Source organism: Coptis chinensis, chromosome 3, assembly GCF_015680905.1.
Source record: "Coptis chinensis isolate HL-2020 chromosome 3, ASM1568090v1, whole genome shotgun sequence".
In the NCBI taxonomy this organism is placed as follows: domain Eukaryota; kingdom Viridiplantae; phylum Streptophyta; class Magnoliopsida; order Ranunculales; family Ranunculaceae; genus Coptis; species Coptis chinensis.
In genome coordinates, this window is record NC_141458.1 from 122335156 (window position 1) to 122355128 (window position 19973).

A 19973-nucleotide genomic window follows, 5' to 3' on the forward strand; every position below is an offset into this window, starting at 1 on the left:
TCCAGTCACACTTCAAACAAGTACAACTACAAAGTGGTACAAGACAAACAATGGGAAAACCAAAAGCACGTCAGCTTTGGTGTAACTGACTTCTTCACTGCCAATCTCCAACTTTGCGTATGCGTATTTCTTCTTGACTATTCATTCAAGAAAGTTGTACAACGAAACAGCTTTCCTTGACTTGGACTATGAGACACTCTCATGTGGTACCAATATCGTGGCATATGCCTGTTTTGGCATTTCCATGATTATCTTATATACTCTGTTTTTTTACCTAAAATCCCGACTTTTCATTAAAACCCAATCACAGTTCAAACAGGTACAACTACAAAGTGGTATAAAACAAACAATGCATATGGGAAACCAAAAACATATCTCCTTGGGTTGAACTGCCTTCTTTGCTGCCAATCTATACTTTTGCGTATGATTATTCCTTCAATATTCGTCCAAGAAAGTATACAAGGATTCATCTTTCCTTGACTTACGCCTACTGAGCAAGGCTTTGAGGAGACGTTTACTTTTGGTAGGATATTGTTCAGTCTCTTTTGAGCTGTCCTTTTCCACATGGAGACGCAATGAAGCAGATTTTCGAGGTTCCAAAGGGTACTGCATCATAAGTAAGAGGCAAATTATTACCAACATTGTCTGCAAACAACTATATATTCATGGTAACTAGAGTTCAAAGTGATTGTGCATGAATACTTGGTGTATCAGGTCAGACAAAAAAAAATTAGTATACCACTTTCAGGTCAAATTGTTGTTTGTTTGTTTTTTTTGTTTGGCTGATCAAGTCAAACCCGTTTCCTATAGTTTTCGTATCATTTGGATGCACTATTCTTGTTGTACTTACCCGCTGCCTTGTGTCAGTTGTGTGAACAGAGCTAGGAGTTTTTGGTCTGCAGGAGACAGGAGTGGTCGGTCGACTAGAGACAGGAGTTGGTGGCCTACTTGGGAGAGATCCAGTTCGTATAAGCGGGAACATAGCACGAAGAGGTGAAGCTGCTCGCTTTTCTGATTGTTTCTCTGGTTTTAAAGTAATCATCATCAGTAAACCAGTAGATGGAAAAGTGATTTTAAAACTAAACAAAGGTGAATAAGATGATCAAGTTTGTAACCATATCAAGATGCTGAAGTACGAGTGACCCAAGGCAAAACAAATCTGTTGGAAATACCTGTGAAGGAAAACGCTGTTCGTTGGAAAGGTCGTGGACAAGGTGATGGAGAACGGCCTTTTCTGTGAGATGAACCAGTTGACAGAATCATGACTTCTCGATCAAATTTAGAAATAGGCAAGTGCACCAGAAATTTCAATCTCAAGAATCTTACCTGACTGCAGATGGAGTGTCTCTCATTGATGAGCGGACAGCTTTAATAGAAAAATCTCATTAAAACAAGATTACGCCTTGAGAGTTCATCATATATAAGTAGTGTTAGAAAGATGAATATCACAACCTACCGATCTTAAATTGATGCCATTCATCTTCATCATCTAAGCTGCACCATTGATGTCTTGATGCTTTACCACCGGATCGGCGCAGGGTATCTCCAACTGAGGAAAAAGAACGGTGAGTTGCTCAAAAAATTTGTCAGCAATCAACTGTACATTTCATAAACTCCACGAAGATTAAAGATAATCAGTGAAAGGCGTACTTGCCTGGTAACAGATACCGCTTACTGTACTTGGGAGACATTAGGACCAATGACTGCTGAGAATGGCCCTGATCATCGATCAATTTTTTATATGTCCGGATCCTCTAAAATACCAAAGCAAAACAAAAACAAAAACAAAAAGCATCACTGGTATTGCAATGTAAAGCAGTAAAAACATAGCGGGGGAGTGCACTAACTTGTAAAGAGGTAGCTACCTGTTCCATGCAAGAGACTTGTAGTTCTATCCTGGAAACTTTGTGGACACTTTCATCCAAGATGTCATTCACCTTATATGTCACAGAACCCAAATGGTCCACTGTATTAATGAAAGCTTTAATAGCATAGTCTTTCAAGGTGTCCAGTACTCTGAATGGAACAGAGAGCAAATAAAATCAGAACCCAAAAAAAACGAAAATGTTATTTGAGAGTGTTACATAATCAGAAGGACTCACAACTGTTTCTGGTCATCATGTGTATAGGATAGTTCAAAATACTCGGCGGCCGAGTACAACTGTGTTCTCAAATTTTTCAAGTCCTGAAAACCATCATGCAATAAGATAATGAGATTTCAGCACCCATTTTAGAATTCTGTGCTATGAAATGTATGGTATAACACTAGTCATGCTCGCATTTTGAAGTATTTGGCTGTCAGAAACCACCATATCTTTCTTAAATCTGAAGCATTGTACTTAAAGTGCGATTGGGAATGAGTAGGATCTACTATACTATGACGAGGTTTTTGGCTGGGCCCTTGACGGCGAGGGCGTAAGCCTCAAGCGCAACACATTTTCTTAATTCTGAAAAATTGCTAGCTATAATGTAAATATAAAGATCCAAGTTGTATCATTAAAAGTAAAACAATAAAAATCAATAAAACGAAGTACACTAACACTGATACCCAATTACAGAGTATAGACAACAATTTTTTTTATAAAGTTGAGATATAACTCATAATTTAATTTGGTTAAGAGTATATATACTCCTTTTTACAGGACAATAAGTAAAAAGATTATAAATACGTACAGATAGTGAAACACTTGGAAAATTTCAAAAGATTGGTTAGATTGGTCACTTAATAATACTGAAAGTTTGGTGTCTTATTTTTAATGAAAAAAAAAAAATATATATATATATATATTATGGTAATGTGGACAAATTATTTTTCGGATCGGATTGGTCACTTAATAATACACCAAACTATAAATTAAATACACCAAACTATAAATTAAAATACACCAAACTATAAAATCAATTAAAAAGAAGTAGATTGGTCACTTAATAATACTGAAAGTTTGGCCTATGTTGCCTAAGCTCTTGCATAGGCGCCCAATATAAACCAACAAAAAGGCCTCCCAAAACTCTAGAAAATCCACTATAGTATTATATAGTATTAGAAACCAAAACAAAAACCCAACAATGGCTTCCCAAAACTTTAGAAAATCCACTTTTATATAGCATTAGCCCAAAACAAAACCCAACAATGGCTCAATTGAATTGGCCCTGGACTTTTGAAACACGGCTATGATTAGGTTTTCAATGGGTTTCGATAACTCGATAACCAACCCAAACTAAATCGATAAAAAACGGTTTGAGTTTTGATAGTTTGGTTTGTACTTTTCCGAACCGAAACGATATTGGTTTGGTTTTAAGTTTGTCCTCATCAAACCGATATGAACATGAACCGATAAGATGACATTTTAATAATATTTATAATTAATTTTGTATATGTTTTATCAATTGTGTGACTAAAATTAATCAATTTGATTTAAGATTTAATTGATTTTATAGTTTTCGGTTCGGATCGGTTCATAATCGATTTGCAATTTATTTTGTCTTCGATTTAATTCGGTTTCGGATGAAATATAATATTATTGGTTCAGTTCGTCAGAACCAGACCCAAACCTATCTATTGACAGTCCTAGCTATGTTGCAACTCTACGCCTCAATCAAATTTGCGCAACTCTTGCACCGAAACATGAAATAGTTCTTTGTTTTGATTGAGAATTATCTTTAATAAAGAATTGAATGAGAGTGTAGAGACCTTGAGACTGTCAGCAAACAGCGTGCTCTGCTGCATGAAGAACTCGTCACAATTGGATGGTTTATGAGAGATGGACTGCGAAGAAGTTGAAGACATCAGCTCCAGAAAGAAGAATAAAGTCAAGTTGAGCTTCCTTCTTCTGCATACAAGAATCAAAAACCCATTTCTCATTCAGTAAAACCTCATCTTTTGGTTTCCAATACAATGTAATTGCTCTAAAGTGTGAAAAACATTGAAAAATAGCACAAGGACAACTGGAAATGAACAAAACCAACCGTTTGTTCTCAGACGTCACTGATACTGAATAGAATGGAAAAAAAAAACTATGTAACAAATACAGCCAGAGCTAGAACATGTGAATGAAGTAGTGTGATGCTTAACCTGGTCTTCCTTGTTCTTCTTCCTCAGGAACAACAACAACAAATAAGTCACCTTCTACAAGGACTAATAACAACTCAAAAGTGAAACCAAAAAAGCTAAAAAGGAAACAGACAGATAACTTTTCATTGATGAATAATAATGAGACTGAAGAAAGTAGAAAGTAATTTAAGTACTGAGACTCTTTGAGTGTGTGTTTGTGACATGAGAAAGAGAGAGGTGGTTGAGTTGTGAAGATGACTGAAAAATAGAGAGAACCGTGGATAAAAGAATTGAGTTGAAGTCTAGTAAGGAAGGCATGCAGTGTCACTAGTGTAACTGTGTAAAGTGACTAAAAAGTCTAAATTCAAGGCTTTAAGATTCAGACAAAGCTCCACACATTGTCATCTCATTGGATGGGTCATCACAAAATCTATATCCACTCCACCAAACATGCTTAAAATTTCTAACGGTCTATAGTCTGAACTCCCTTTCTTCTTGTTAATGGGTCCAGTTTCAGTGTCACATTTTCCCCCCTAAACTCCTTATCATCAGAGTAACTAGTGTACCACAGACTAAAAAGCCATGGAGTGATGGAACAACCATTTTCATTAGCTGTCCTCCTCTCTGTACATTGGATAAATTTAATATTACACTTCAGAGATCACCAAATTTTAGACTTGTAAAAAATATCATGTAGTGTTAACGCGCTGATTGACTCTCGTTCATAGCACATTTGATATTACCCAACACCAACTTTCTTTGTTGAGGGAGGGACTATGGAGTATAGTATTTCAACTGCAATTCAGATTTCCAGCAATTCATATGATTAAAATCGTAAAGTTGGGTCAAATGGCTTTTCGAAGACTATCAGTTAAATGGGAACCACCAAATAATTGTGTCCCAATAGCCCCACGCGTTTTATATTGCTGCAGTTAAAGAGGAAGAGATTCCTTTCTCACGACGCGTGACCATTGCTCTATCATACCTTATGATTCACAGCTGCTCCACAACTTCAAATTGACTCCCGCAATTTTACATAATCAAGACTACAAAATGCCGCAAGTTAAAAAATAACTGACCAACTTGTGTTGTGCCTCGGTCAATGTGTGCCACGAGCAAAGGATTCATCCACAAATCCTCACGTTCACGCCCATGTAATCCCAGCACAGTCCACTCATAGAATCTGTAGAGGTGAGGTGCACTTTGTCTTCAACTAAGGACGACCAGCACAGTCCACTCACAGAATCTGTAGAGGTGAGGTGCACTTCGTCTTCAACTAAGGACGACCGCAGCTGCTGTCACAGCCACACATGACAGATGTCAGGTACCTGGTTTAGATATAGATCCCACATGGCATCCAACATGGCATCCACAGGACATCAAGATTAAAGTAACAGAACCCCTGAAGTTGGCATGTTTCTCAGAGTGGTCTCTTGCATCTGGATCTGTAAACAGACGTACCAGCCTGCAGTGTCCCTGTCGACTCATAGCCCTAATGTATACCTACTGAACGCAAAAATATACGGATAATTGTACAACACATGTAGTTAGTCATCTATTCTACATACCCATTGTACATACAAGCAAACCTGAACCCCGTGCATCAAAATATTTTCACAGCCATTTAACCACAAAAATTAACTAGGTGACAACGAATTGTTCTCCAAAACCTCAAGGAAAGGATACATTACATATGATAATACACAAACATCAATATCAAGATCTGAATACTGATGGAGCCTCCTACATCTACATCAGAAACTTAGTACTTCCTCTTCCTTATCTTGAAACTGGAGGACCGAATAACATTATCGTCAGTCTTGAGTCGAGCCTCGAGAGGTACAATGGACTCAGGGTTGGTGAAATAAGTAAATAGGAGGTAGATACCATCCAGGTATGTATTGCTCTCACCTGCCTTGTTCTTTTTCTTGATGCCATAGGCAAGTGGAATGACTCCTCGGTTAAATATCTCGACGTACATGCCACCCCCAGCAATAATTATCTGCAAGTCAAACCATTTAACAAGAGCACATACGAACCATATACAAACATATTCAATAAAATGATCCCGACTGAACCAATCCCATCAGACCTACTACTATGTCAAATTCAAACCAAAACTCTGAAGACTCGGATTGCTGAATGTAGATTTTTATGCTTGCCTCACGGTTTTTTATGTTGTCTGTTTTTGCTGAATGTTGTTTTTTATGCTTGCCTCACTGTTTTTGATGTTGTCTGTTTCGCAAATTTGGGAACAGGAACAGCACCATAAACAGTGGGTTAAGTTACGTCCCACTGTTCAAGAAACCAAAAAAGATCTTCACCTTCAGGGGAAGCCAGGATAGAAGTGATTTTTTTTCTAAGAAGCAAAAGTTGGAACGGGAGCAGCACAAAAAAAAACGTGAGCACAAACTCTTGTTAAGTTGTCATTATACAATCCTAATGTGAGCACAACTTTGAAGGCGGCACCCTGCTTCACAACGGAGGAGAAAGCTCCTGCATTGTCTGGCTTGTCAGCCTATATATATATATATCCCAAGCAAGCATCCAACATTACATACTGGGGAGCTTCGGAATACAAAATTTAGCTTGTATCTGCAAGCCAATAAGTAAGCTTGGGATGAGGTGGCAGGGAGGGGTTCCCCTCATATGTAATGCTCATTCGAATTATGTCATTACACCACAAGTTTGTATGTACAATATTGTTATATACGAATGAAACATATTCCTCATGGGTAGAATTTTTTTAAAACAACATAGAAAGAAACAAAGGAAAAGCACGCCTATACTGTCCCAAATATGGAAGAAACTTTCTTTTAGCCATGGATGCTGACACTTGACAAAATCACAAAATCCAGTACTTTTACTACAAAAGGAAACAGTAAGCAACTTTTATGGATCACACAGATCAGGAATCCAGACATTCTTCCGTGATGAAAGGTGGTTTTATTATGAAATACCAAAGACTTGATCAGAAGTAGCACAACAGTGAGCTACCACACAAGCATTGACGAACAAAAAAACAGGATCCCAAAGATTCTTTAACTATATTTTTCCACTTTAACTACAACATGGGTTATTTAGTGTCAGATCCTCGTCATTAAGTTTCGATCCCCTAGAAATGGGATGTTAATACTTGCACCCAAGAAAAAAAAATAGTATGTGTATGATACTAGCTGAATGCTAACTTGCTAAGCATTATTTAAAATGGTCATCTTACTTCAACAAACTTGTGGAATCTTCTCCCCCATCCGCATATCAACTAAATTGTAAGTCTGTAATGCTATGTCATCCTCCCAGATAGAGTTGAGTGAGTGACTCATTTTGCACTTTTAGCTTTCTTGGCAGTAATGTAATCATACAAGGCGTCAAAGGTTTTTCAGAGGCACCCAAGAATCCATAATCAAATTTCAGACTAAAATAAGGGTGGTCAATACGTGCATATTTTTCAGTACACTGTCTAGAGAAAGCTGTTCTTGACAGTTGACAGATAATAGGGTGGTCAATAGGTCGGCTACGGTTTGGGTTTCTGGTGTTCAAATAAACGACCTGATAGTACCATGAATGCTTAATTTGATATAGATTCTACTCCATGAATGCTTAGTTTGATATAGTTTTTAGTCCGGTATCTCTTACCACTCCTGATACGGCGGTGTCAATGAATGGGTTTCCTGTGTTTTAATCCACACATGAATGTTTAGTACTCATGCTCCAATTATGCTTGAGACCATTATAACTCCACTCCTACTTACAGCAAATGCTTTATTTAAAGACTTACAACAATGCACTTAGTCCACTTACACACCCAATAATGCAATACTAGATAAAGGAGGAATATTTATGAATGGTAACTAAAAAAATTACCTCTTCATACTTCTGAGTAAGAGTGAGTCGTTCATCTTCAGACATATCAGGTCTCAAAACAGCCATCGTCTCATATTGACGAAGCCCAGGAGGGCATTGTGGTTCCTCTTTTTCTTCAGCAAGTGCCACGTTAGAACCACCAGGTGGTGAAACTGGGTCTTCTTCACCCATTCCACCTTCGAAGAATGACCCAGAGAAATCTAGTGTTAAGGCTCTGACTGAAAACCCATTGTTCTGGTAACCGGGTTTTCTATGACTGTCAATTTTTCTAGTGGGAAAAGCTTTGAAACTTCCGTTGAAGGAACTAGTGGAAGAAGAAAATGAGGCGAGCTTGTTGTTGGGAGAGAGAGAAGAGGAAGTTAGAGTTGATGCTAATGAAGCAGACGCCATTTATCTCCTTCCTTCTCGTTCAGTTTTGAGGACTAGGAAAATTTCGCCATGGATAAGGAGTTCAGTGATAAAGTTGGGCCATATCTAACAAAGCCCGGCCTGCTAACTATTGGATTTTGTTTGGGCTGGGCTAATTACAGCCCATACTTATCCTTTTGAGGCCCAACTCGAATTTGGATCGCTTTCTACCCGTAGATAAGTAGATTAGACCAAGGCCCAAAATATCGCCGATATATATTGGTAAATTGGTACACCAATATCGATATTTCCGACATATATATCTACCGAATATTGAACCATTTTTTTCCCAATATATATCGGAATTTCTGATATGAAATTTTATATCGCTGAGATAATTGATATATCCGATATTTATGATATATATCGTTTGATTTTTGACCATTTTTTAATATAAATCCGACATTTCCAATATATTTCCGATATATTTATGATATTTCTGATATATCCGATATTTCTGATATTTTAAATAGTTTTGACTAGTCACGAAAAAAATTTGATATATCCGATATATATCGGTTTTTAGGTACACCGATATATTCATCGATATCGATATTTTGGGCCTTGGATTAGACTATCCAGAGGTTCTGAAAATTTCAGCTGCATCTATGAATTGTTTTGCCTAACCTATTGCAAAATGAACATCACATACGGAACTGCCTAGCCTATATCTTGTGTAAGTCATGTATAGACACTTCATGCAATCTACAAAAGCAATAACCAAACTATTTTACCCATATTTGTATAATCGCCGAGTGGAGCGAATGATCCAGACGAAAAATTATCGCGGGCAAAAACAAAGTTGGTTGATTTTTGTCTGTCTGTCCTTACCTATCTCTCTCTCCCTCTCTTTCTCCCGCTCAATCAAACCTTATTCTCTTTCTCTCCCCACCCACAAATCCATCTCTCCCTAGCTTTCTATCTAAGTATTTTAATTTGTGTCAAGACTGAAAGGTAAAATATGACAATATAATTAATGATGAAAATAATATAATTAATGATGAAAATGATAACATTTTACAATGATGTTTCATACGCCTTGTATGGTAAAATCATTGTCCTTGGATATAGACGTGCATGATAATGTCTTTTAGAGTTCACTCGAGACAACTTCAGCAGTTGAAGCATTATATGGAGTCACATGTGTTTTGGAATCTTAATTTGGTGCAATAAACTTTTGTATTCTGAAAAAGAGTGCATTATCCATTCCCGGCCATCTCTCTCAACTCTCGTAGTCTCTAGTCAAATAACTATGATTGCATAATTTCATGATAAAATCATACGATTAGCTAGCTAGTCTGCACTAAATGAGTTAGCCCGGGCAGAAGTAATTGCTCTTTCTGTGCACGTTGAACTATAAGCAAAAAAGAAGCACCAAAATAGTGCAAAGGTGCAACAAAAGAAGCTGAGAGGAGAAACAATTGAAGAATATTTCAGCAATTGATCACAAATAGAATAAAGATGTTTTTTCGAAAAAACATTAAAAATGAAAATAAAAGTTAAAAACACTGATCACATAGAATCGCAACCATGAAACCACATGGCAAATTTTGTTACCATGCATGTTTCAGTTTTCTGTTTAGAATCCATTCTCAAATGCACGTACTTGGCATCTTTTGCTTTTGTACCATTGTACCAAAGCTAATTCTTTATTTTTAGCTAGTGGGTGGCCCGAGCCTCCGGTCAAACCGATGTATTGCAAGGCCCTATGGTTTCGAACATTGCTGCTTGGAATTCCTGCACATTTCTAATGAGATTCATAAGAATCCTATAAGAAGAGCTTTCTAATTAGTAGATAAGGTTCGAAGAAGGAAGAACTATAAATATCTAATTAAAATGAAAATCATCCTACGAGCTAGAGGACAGCAATTAAGCACAATTATAAATATCAGTACTCAGTAGGCACTAATCATAAAGTTTATACTATGAAATTCATTTACTCAAGTTAATCCATTGAGATAGGATAATTTGAATTACTTTATTTCGTGTTATAAAGAAAGTAACTGCTGGTAATCTCAAATGTCATCTTTGGGGTGGTTGAAGTTCCTTAGGGCATCTCCAATGGGGTGTAAACCGTATAGAGTGGAAATTTTACACTTCAAATATCAAAAACTCTTTCCAATAAGAGTGTTATACAGTAGATAATAGAGTATTAGTTGATAGAGAGGGTGGAGAATTTCTCCTCTCATTATCACCTAATAAAAAATCCATGCGACACTCAAATAGACTTCTGAGTAAAAAAAAATTCGGATATCACTTGGAGTGTCGTCCCTATCTATTTCTAAAGTCTCAATTTGAAAATTTTAAATTCGGAAGACACTTGAAGTGATGTCCCACTTTAATTTAAAGAGAGAACATCACTTGAAGTGTCATCGAGTTTAAAATTGAACTTTTTTACACTTTTCCATTGGAAACAATAAATAGTGAATATTTATGGACTCTACAATAATTTACAAATTGAAATTGTAAAATCCTAATGACACCTAAGTGGCGTCTATGTGGAGATGTAATTTTACACCCTCCATTAAAGATGCCCTTACCTGGCCTATTCTACAATAATATTTATCATTTATCTGTCTTCCCATGATTAGCAACAAAAAGAACAGCACTTGAGAAATCTAAACAAATGCGCAAGGGTTGACAGATACTCTCCAAATCTTGAGAATCTAAGTTAGTGGTCAAGTGTGAGATTTTATCTTTTCTCATCCACTAAGACAAGCCAAAAGACAGAATGACACCTTCAGGTTCCAATGCTAACTCAGTAGTACTGAGATATATATTCACTCCAAGACATGAAATTTAAAGATATATACATAATATAGTACCAAAGCATGCTAAAATGCATCAAGATGTAGGACCTAGATTAACAACAGTGAAAATATAAAGAAATGTCAAAAGGTGGTTTGAGTTTGATATGTCATATATAAAGAATGATAAACACTAAGCCAAAGTACTAATATACAAGTGCCAAATCCATCCCACTTTATGCGTTTGCTGTTCTACCAGTCTTTCGTAGATCTTTTCCCAGTAATTTACCTTTGTGATGAGATACAAACTCACATTTGTGACACAAAAAGCACAAGCACACCTCAGTCGGCCACATGTGCCTACAACAAAGTTACATCTAGGTTCGAAAGCTCTATGACAACTAATTAAACAAAGCTAACTACATTGTACAGAGGTGTAATATTAATTAGTTAAAGGCTTCCGCACCTTCCTTCTATTTTGTGTTGGACAGACAAAAAAAATAGATTTATTATAAGTTTGTCATTGACTTAAAAAATATTTTGTAAATACATCAAGTTAACATGTTGAAAACCTCTTATAGTCTTTTCCCCAGATTTAAAACTCAAAATTAGAATTTACATAAACAAGTTGAATAAGAATTATTATAATTAAATATTTACAAATTTTAAATAATATTTAGTTTTAAATCTAAATTTGTTATTTTCCATTTTATTTTGTGCAATTGTGAATTAACAACTAGTTTAGGGTTTGAGGTTAACAAATTTCGTACCAAAGTCTCATGTAAATTGTTCTCAATATCTATCTTAATTTCAAATTTTACTAAAAATTTCTATAAATATTTCAAATTTTGCACAAAATATAGTTGAATAGAGAAGAAAGACACAAAAATTGAAACACGTTAATACTAGTTTTTAGGTTCTTGGTGAATTGGGTGGGAGATGTACGGGACTTTGTGTAGTGCCCAATATAAGTACATACTCCAAATTGGACCGAGTTGGGACAGGAATTTGCCTAACACAATTTAGGAGTGTCAATAATAGGACCTGTAGTTAAGGTAATTGTGTGTATCAAACCAACCATGCCAGTAATGTAGTTTTGTGTAGCAATCACTGCAATCAGTGAAATGTGATTATGGGGATTTATTATTAGCCACATGGATCAGGGGAAAAGTTCAAAGTGCATCTTTTTTATCTCAACATTTCGTAATCAATCATCTCAGTTATTGATAATAAGAAAGTGACAAACTTTCAATATTCCTCATAGTCGTAATCAATCATCTCAGTTTTATCATAGTCGTTTTTTTACGCGAGCTTTTCTAAGGATCCTATAATTAAGCTCTAATTTGTACTCACTTGTAAAATGCGTGTACATATTTTGTAGATATTTCTTTTTAACAACCTTGTAGTAGAAATCAATAGTACGTAGCAGATGGTATATTCCCTCTTACTAGTATAGATTCTCAAACTCTCAAATACACAGTGAAACTTCAGATAACAATGGATTAATTAATAAGTTTAACGTAGTTTACAATGTACTAATTGAATAGGCATTAGTGTTATTGGGTGTGGGGGCCAAATTTTAGTGGGAGTAAGGGGCAAGGGCTTTCCTATTATGAGAAGTAACATCATCATATATTCCTCACTAGAAAACATACACTTGTTCTGGAGTAAACTTTATTATATATTTTATAATCTCATAATTGCTATAGTATAAGAAGGTTGGAAGTTAGAAATTAGAATATAGAAGGGTCTTGCATAGTTGTAGTACTAATGGCACAACAAAAGCGAAAATTTTGTATTATTGAAGGACCCATAGCATTTTTTATATTTTTAGTGGGAATTTTAACTAAAACCTTAAATTCTTTTCTCCCCTATCTCCCACTCTCTCCAAGAATAACACACTTACATACACCTACATACACCTTTGTCCATAAATTAGACCAGCATGACTCCAAAATCATTAGAGAAGCTTAGTTTTACTATCTTTTGGTTTTCTGAACTTTGAAGACAGATGGGTGCTCCTCAAACGCCAAATGATTCTCACCTCTATCCCCAAGCACTTCAACTCAAACTCTACCAAGCCTTCATATTTTCAGTTCCAATTCTTTTCTCTATAATTCTGCTCCTCTTGTTTTACCTCTTTTACCTTAAGAGAAGGAGAGACTCTAACATCACCTCCTCACCTGCAACACTTGCAAGGAGATTGAATCAATCTACACCGCTTGGTCCTTTGGTAACCTTTCTCCCTGTCAGCTATGGGACTGTATCTGCAGTATGGCTCTATATATTCTCTTGAATTTTATAATTTTTCTTTTATGTGTTTATAGCCTTTGGGGGAGGGATTGAAGGAGGAAGTAAAAGAAAAGCTCCCAATAGTCATATTTGATGAGGACTTACGAGATAAGGATTCACAGTGAGTGATACACAGTTCCCTGAATTCACCACCTTCTTTTAGTAAAACAGAATGACATTATTAACAGTTTTACACTTTCACTGTTCTTAATCTTCAATGTTGGTGTTTATATATTATGCATTTATACTATCGTACGTACGTTATCACCATCCATGTCTTAAAGTTCTTGAACTATATTTTGAGATAATTACTCAAAGTGACCTTTTAACCACATCAGTAGGAAATAAGCCATGTTATTCTGAGAGAACATTTAGCTTGTATATTTTATGATAATTTGTGCAATTTTTAATGCAGAATACTGGTACATAGTGAGTTTAGTAAGTTATAGTAAAACAAACTCTAACGACGAATGTTAATATATGTGAAATGGACCATTATATCTTCTTAGTTTACCATGAATGGTTCAAATGGAGGGATGAGCTTTCAGAACTTTATTTATTTGGCTAAACAATCTCAGTGTTATTTAGTTACCAACTATCACTCACGATTTAAGTAGTCACAGCCATGTAGAATCTCTATTGAGTATTGACATCCACTAGTTTTACCAAAAGAATTAACGTTAGAAGCAGAAGCAGAGGTCACAAAAAGGAGAAAAGAGGGCATCTTAAAAAAGTGCACCAAAACTCAATTCGATGGTCTAAATGAGTCAGCATCTCAAAAGAAAAAGTGAATGCAAACTAGAATTTCCTTTTACAGGAAAATGGATTCCGTAATTCCGGTCATAGACCATATGCCATCTAAAAATGAGGCAACACTTGGTCTACATTTCGGATTCGTCTGTTTTTCTTGTTTTTTTTACCGAAAGAACGTTACGTGAAGAGTCTGGTTCTATATGGCTGGAGTTTAACGAGGCCCTAGTTCTATGCAAGTCTCATAGCTGGAGTTTGTTTTGTTAGGCCAATGTATAGTGTATTGATCTCATTCACGACCATAAACTAAGTTAAGTGATTATATATTTTTCACTGTAATTAAGGGAATCTTTGACCATGGTCATGGCAGATGTTGCGTGTGTCTAGGAGATTTCGAGCTCAAGGAACAATTGCACCAGATCCCATCTTGCAAGCACTTGTTCCATATAGATTGCATTCACCATTGGCTCAAGGCCAACTTTACATGTCCACTTTGCAGATGTTACATTTTCTCAACGAAGAAACTAAATGCCGAACCACCACCTGTTCGAATTGATGTACTCCACCTAATTGATGCAGCCTCGGAGCAACAACGACCACTGGCCTCACCTGCACAACAGATAAACGGCGCTATAAACAGAACAAGTTTGGATCACCCGAGTGAGGAAATTATGAGCCAAGTGTAGGAATCAACCAGTGGAAGAACCTGTTTAAGAGAGGCTACCAATCTTGATGAATCCGCTTTAAAGTACTAGTGTCGAACAAGGAGTAACTGTTGAATTCTATGGTGGCGAAATTAATGGAGTCAGTTATAGTGATCCTGCTACTGTGCAGCAAATTTTGTATTTCAGAATTCAGATGCTGTCTAGGTTCATATGCACAAGTCATGAGCTTATGACATGCCTCTGTTTGAACTTCTAAGACAGGAAGAACATAGTCTTACACATGTAAATGCATAAATCTTGGAAGTGCTAGTAAGTAGAAGATTTAGATACGCGTAGTGATTTGGTTCTCTTTTCTCTTGAAAGATCTGGCTCACATTTCCACTGTTTAGAGATCTTAATTGTGTTGAGGCCCAAAATATCGACACCCACTGATGTATAAGAACCCCACTTTCCAGTAACTGTCACCAGCATGTAAGAAAATGTTGGACGATGTATCAACGTCAAAAGTGGAAATGGGAAAGAAAGAAGCTATGCCCTACCTGAACCATGCCAATTTGACTAGCCAGTGTTTACATTTAACTATTAAAGCATGGTGGCCATTTCTTAGCATTAGGGGGCAAAAAAAAAACTGATTTGGTAATACAGACTGAACTACTGAAGTACCACAAAGCCCATCCTTCGAGACCCGACATAATTAGGCTTCAATAATGCATGTTGTGGTAAACTGGTTGAAAGACATGAAACAAACATCACTAGCTTCTGGGCAGTTTACCTTCTCAAAGAAAAATTATTTAATATAATAAAACCTTCAGTGACAGCAAGGCATCATTTGCTAACTGCAAGTTCGGCTACTAGTATGAGAGCTGAGCAATTGTTGTTCTAAAGCGAATAGCAACAACACCTCCTGCTCTTGAAGCAAGACACTGAGGGTAGTCAGTCCAAATCAGCACGAAGTGCTCCACGAATAACATGGCTACCTACTTGGGAAGTTGCCTTATCAGAGAAACTTTTCTTGAATATAATCTTCATTTGCTAACTGCAAGTTCAGACTTCCAGTATGAGAGCTGAGCAGTTGTTGTTCTACAGCAAATAGCTCCAACCTTGTCCAATGCCTCTTGCTCATGCAGCTAGAGACTGAGGGTAAAATATAAGAATACAGTCACCGTCAAATCAGCACCAATGAGTCCACAAATAAGTTGACTGATCTTGAAGGTGTGGTGATCAAATACTGTAAAGTGAATGTTTGTGCGTAATTGGTGGCCTATTAATGCCATAATTCGTCAATGCATGTACAACTTTCCCAACCCTTAACAATGCATTGCCCTTCTAAGCTTCACGTATGGAATACATGGAAGCGCAGTCACTGCATGTTAAAAATAACTTTTCGTCTACCAACTCTTGTTGGTAAACCACCTTGTTGATTTAGTTACCTTCTCTTCAAATGAAATATTCCTAGTGGCAGACCAATTTCATTAACCCTTTTGTAAGGCATCAGTGCATCACCAGTAATCACCTGCGAGAGGAGCACCCTGAACCCTTGCTGATGAAAAAAACGTTTTCATCTACTCAAACCAAGCCTTTGTAGCATAATTATGCCAACCTTTTTACCGATTCTAGATCTCATTCTGATATCACAAGAATCATTTAAGTTATAAAAGACAACACAAGCATGAGATTAAAGTCATACAAAATAATAGCCTACAAGAAATTCTGGATCTGAGTACGGGAAAAGAGATCGACTCATCCCTTTTATTTTCAGAAATCCAAAGATGTCAGAAACCCTTGTTATAATTATGTGACTTCTGACACTGTCCTCATAGTGATCTATTACCTCATATTTAAGGATGGATGAATTTATTTGATTTTTGTATCTTTAGATGCCTTTGTTGCACACTATATACCTATGCAGAGGAACTGGACATCTTCACCTAGGTAGGTTCAGACCTCTCAGAAACCAGTAGCTCCGATATCATATTAAATTGCTAATTTCTCCATAAATTAGAACTTATTCGAACTTATGTGAAAGGTCAATTCTATTAATATATTAGAAGATATATGTCAACAGATAAAAATGCAATGAGTTATTGCAAGCTTAGATTCATGCTTCACCATTTGCGTTTCACATTTACATTTCAATATGGGATGTGACACAAAATACGACTGTATATTGGTGGACCTACCCGACTAGAGGGTTCTAATGGCTTAAGCTTAAAAAAAGGATAGAGTGCTATTGTTTAAGTTCTATACCTTAGCACTTCCCGTAGCATGCAGATATCCTGCAACCATCAACTGCGAATCGTTCACTTCAACCTTATGAAAAACGAAACTTGGAAAACCCAATCTTGAGCTTTTAAAGATTTCAACTTGTTTAGAGAACTTTCCCGAGTATACAGGTATATCCTGGAAATCAAAATGCAATGGAAACGATCACAACGTCATATTTTTACCAAGACCTGAATATACCGTAACATGACTTCTGAAATTATAGTCAGTGACATAAATAAAATCCTTACAGAAGACATTATGCTAATTCCATCACAAATCTCAGGTACTGACAGGCATTGGAAGCAGAGGTAAGTGCGATGGAAAGTACAGTAACATTACTTCTGAAATTATAGTTAGTGACATATAAATAAGGATAAACTAAGGTTTTGCCCTTGACACCTTTCTCATTGAATTGCCACATACCACACACTCCAATTTGGCAATTTGCCACTTTAAGATATATGTATAACTATATGGCGAGATCAAAATCAATTAAGACCCGCTGAATGTGCACATCTACAAAAAGATCAGTTAAGACTAGGTTACTGAAGTTGCAAGTAAATAAAACCCACCAAAATGTTTTAGTTACAAAGTGAACAATTCTCTAAAAGTTAGAAAACAACATTTCAATATGCAATATTTTACTGATAAGCAAACAAGGCTAATAATTTAAAAGCCGGATAATAACAGTTTCTGACACAACTAACATTGCCTGCCAGGCATATCAGAGTCCATATAAAAGCAGATGTAGTTAGTATCCGGATAACCCAACAATGAAGTCTAGAGATGACCGATGTAAAGGTAAAATTGGAACAAGTTTACAAGGATAGTCCAATGCATATAATCTAAGTTTTAATGCCAATATCAATATCCTAATTTTCCATTTACCCTAGGACACGTTCATACTTTAAGCAACTGTTAGCTATGATACTACAGAGTGATACAGTCCCTACACAGCACACACCATTTACATTTAAAATGAATTATCTGACGCAGTACAACACCTGTTTTATAGTTCCGTGTAAGATAGCCCATCAGTCTGCACTGGAGTGTTTAATTGCAACACTTGAAAATGAAGAACTACTGTCCAACCACGATAATAACCTTGCTCATCAAAAGTACAAACATTTGCAAGTAAGTAATGATTACAAAATTTACCTAGCTAGAATAAACTCTAATGATAACTGACAGGGCAAAAGATGAAGAAAACATTCAAACCATAGATTTCATCTGGCAAGAGATTCCAGACAAGTTGAATTAAGTATATGTTGCAAACTTGCGATTTACACATTGCTAAGTACTAACAAATAACATTTAAAGGCAATCAAATATAGCCCAGCAAAAAATACTAACTCTTTAAGAATGCACAAGCAGCCTCTTTAAGGTTTGTATCAGTTGAGCAGATGATGTGTAATGCCGAGCCAAATATTTTTCTAGCTCAATGTCGGGCCATCTCTGATGGTCACCCAAAGTGAAGTTGTAATAGTTGGTAATCTATGTCCATTTTAAAATCCTCCCCAGATACAATAGAGACAAATATGCACTTTCCCACTATAACGAGGCTTTTATAATACAATTTTTACAAAACAGAATGTAATATCAACTTCAGTGGGCAACAAGGCTTCAAATCATTTTGATGACCTTCATTCGTACTAACATTATTTCTGAAAAAAAAAGTAATTAGAAGATAAACTTTTTAAAATTCGAGTTCTCTTCAAAGAACTCTTCATGACGATTTACCAAACATACTTTGTAGGTGTCGGACAGGCAAATGTCATAAGTCCAACATCAGACAGACTCACAAGTCCTTATCCGCCCTATCCGAAAAGGGCTTTTAAGAAAATAAATAAGTATCAAAATTAAGAGGTTTGCATTACAAAAAGAAAGATAAGCATGCAAATATAAACATTTATAAATATATATTAAAAAAAAAATGGAGCTTTGCAAATGAAAACTTGTAAAAACTGGAGAGAAAAAAACGTTGACCATATGAACAAAAAAATAGAAATGAACAAACCAAATAGCTGCAAGGCTATAAGTGGTTATAAGACATCAGGGGGTAATGGTAGATCACAGTATTAGGGGGTTCAAAGTCTTCAAACTAAGCCAGAGGAGGAGTAACTGTACTTCTCTAGGTGAATAGGTGACAGGCCACAAGCCAGTAGAACAGGACCTGAGGAAGTGAGGCTGCAAAAGTGGCCTCAACAGCTGAAGGAATCATAACCACAATTCATTGATACCCTCTTCCTCATTCCGGTCTTTATCCTCTTTTGGTCCCTATCCTCTTCATATAGAGACCATTCCTTCAAATCCTTATCAAGCCCAAACAAACTGGATCTAAACAAGAAGTAACAATCCAAAGGAAGTGGCCAACATTACATGTTGACGAATCACAACTCACAAGTACCATTCTTTCATTCCCATCCCCTTTCAGGTTCTTATTCACACTTGGGCACTTGTCCATTATTTAGGCCGCGTTCTTAATCATCCCCCACCATGTGTTCCAGTGTTCCACAAGTCCTTACAAACGTTCCCAAAAGCACATGTATTGCAGTAAAAAGTGTTTAAGAAAAAAAAGAAAAAAGAAAAATAAATAACCTTGAGATTTGAATCCTGGAAGTAAAAAGATGTTACAAAATCTGGTTGTCCAAAGCTTTACGAGATTTGATGTTTAAATTTTTCTTGGACATATCTTATACTGGTTGGGATTACAAAGCAACCTAGACATCGAGCATCTAAACCAGCCCAAAATCTAGAAAAGCTTACAAGTATACAAAAAGACATACTAATCACATGAAATAAAATAGGTCCATGAAAAAGCACTCAGACAAAAAGAATAGGATTAGCAAATATCACAAATTATAACAATAGAACTTAAGAAGATAGAACCTACAACAATAGATCAAGCGGGTCCCCGAATCAAAGTCATTA

The 19973-nt window shown here is 36.2% G+C and overlaps 3 protein-coding genes and 1 long non-coding RNA gene across 8 annotated transcripts; 1 reads left to right on the plus strand and 3 right to left on the minus strand.

Annotated features, from left to right (window-relative positions):
• Positions 1-265: 265 nt before the first annotated feature.
• Positions 266-4398, minus strand: ABIL2 (ABL interactor-like protein 2). Of its 4 annotated transcripts, none has more exons than XM_086597311.1 (10): positions 4073-4398; positions 3692-3830; positions 2106-2185; positions 1848-2016; positions 1655-1754; positions 1457-1549; positions 1327-1366; positions 1173-1234; positions 851-1023; positions 266-606 (listed from the first exon to the last, which is right to left on the minus strand). In XM_086597311.1, the coding sequence occupies exons 2-10, from the start codon at positions 3785-3787 to the stop codon at positions 436-438; spliced, it is 984 nt and encodes a 327-aa protein (XP_086453437.1). In that variant the 5' UTR covers positions 3788-3830; positions 4073-4398; the 3' UTR covers positions 266-435. The 4 variants fall into 4 exon arrangements, with proteins under 4 accessions (XP_086453437.1, XP_086453439.1, XP_086453435.1 ...); XM_086597313.1 differs by having other exon boundaries at positions 1866-2016; positions 2103-2185; XM_086597309.1 differs by having other exon boundaries at positions 2103-2185.
• A 1252-nt stretch (positions 4399-5650) lies between these two features.
• Positions 5651-8374, minus strand: LOC147513960 (Translation elongation factor EF1B/ribosomal protein S6 family protein). The gene is made up of 2 exons (XM_086597314.1): positions 7916-8374; positions 5651-6053 (listed from the first exon to the last, which is right to left on the minus strand). The coding sequence occupies exons 1-2, from the start codon at positions 8303-8305 to the stop codon at positions 5814-5816; spliced, it is 630 nt and encodes a 209-aa protein (XP_086453440.1). The 5' UTR covers positions 8306-8374; the 3' UTR covers positions 5651-5813.
• A 4533-nt stretch (positions 8375-12907) lies between these two features.
• LOC147513961 (putative E3 ubiquitin-protein ligase RHA4A) lies at positions 12908-15139 on the plus strand. Its single transcript, XM_086597315.1, has 3 exons — positions 12908-13303; positions 13398-13483; positions 14483-15139. The coding sequence occupies exons 1-3, from the start codon at positions 13082-13084 to the stop codon at positions 14796-14798; spliced, it is 624 nt and encodes a 207-aa protein (XP_086453441.1). The 5' UTR covers positions 12908-13081; the 3' UTR covers positions 14799-15139.
• On the minus strand, positions 13033-19016 carry LOC147513962 (uncharacterized). 2 transcript variants are annotated; one of them, XR_015215786.1, is made up of 5 exons: positions 18396-19016; positions 18047-18146; positions 17025-17177; positions 16291-16402; positions 13033-15911 (listed from the first exon to the last, which is right to left on the minus strand). It is a non-coding gene; the product is annotated as an uncharacterized LOC147513962 (long non-coding RNA). The 2 variants fall into 2 exon arrangements; XR_015215785.1 differs by lacking the exon at positions 13033-15911 and having other exon boundaries at positions 16006-16402.
• Positions 19017-19973: the final 957 nt, after the last annotated feature.

Excerpts from the sequence above, each read along its gene's own strand:
- LOC147513960 (XM_086597314.1), bottom strand. The coding sequence starts at position 8,305 with ATGGCGTCTGCTTCATTAGCATCAACTCTAACTTCCTCTTCTCTCTCT. Across the intron at positions 6,054-7,915 it reads TTACTCAGAAGTATGAAGAG|ATAATTATTGCTGGGGGTGG; the intron begins GTAATTTTTTTA and ends TTTGACTTGCAG.
- LOC147513961 (XM_086597315.1), top strand. The coding sequence starts at position 13,082 with ATGGGTGCTCCTCAAACGCCAAATGATTCTCACCTCTATCCCCAAGCA. Across the intron at positions 13,304-13,397 it reads CTACACCGCTTGGTCCTTTG|CCTTTGGGGGAGGGATTGAA; the intron begins GTAACCTTTCTC and ends ATGTGTTTATAG. Across the intron at positions 13,484-14,482 it reads TTACGAGATAAGGATTCACA|ATGTTGCGTGTGTCTAGGAG; the intron begins GTGAGTGATACA and ends TGGTCATGGCAG.
- ABIL2 (XM_086597309.1), bottom strand. The coding sequence starts at position 3,787 with ATGTCTTCAACTTCTTCGCAGTCCATCTCTCATAAACCATCCAATTGT. Across the intron at positions 2,186-3,691 it reads TGTTTGCTGACAGTCTCAAG|GACTTGAAAAATTTGAGAAC; the intron begins GTCTCTACACTC and ends GATGGTTTTCAG. Across the intron at positions 1,755-1,847 it reads AGGTAGCTACCTCTTTACAA|AGGATCCGGACATATAAAAA; the intron begins GTTAGTGCACTC and ends TTGGTATTTTAG.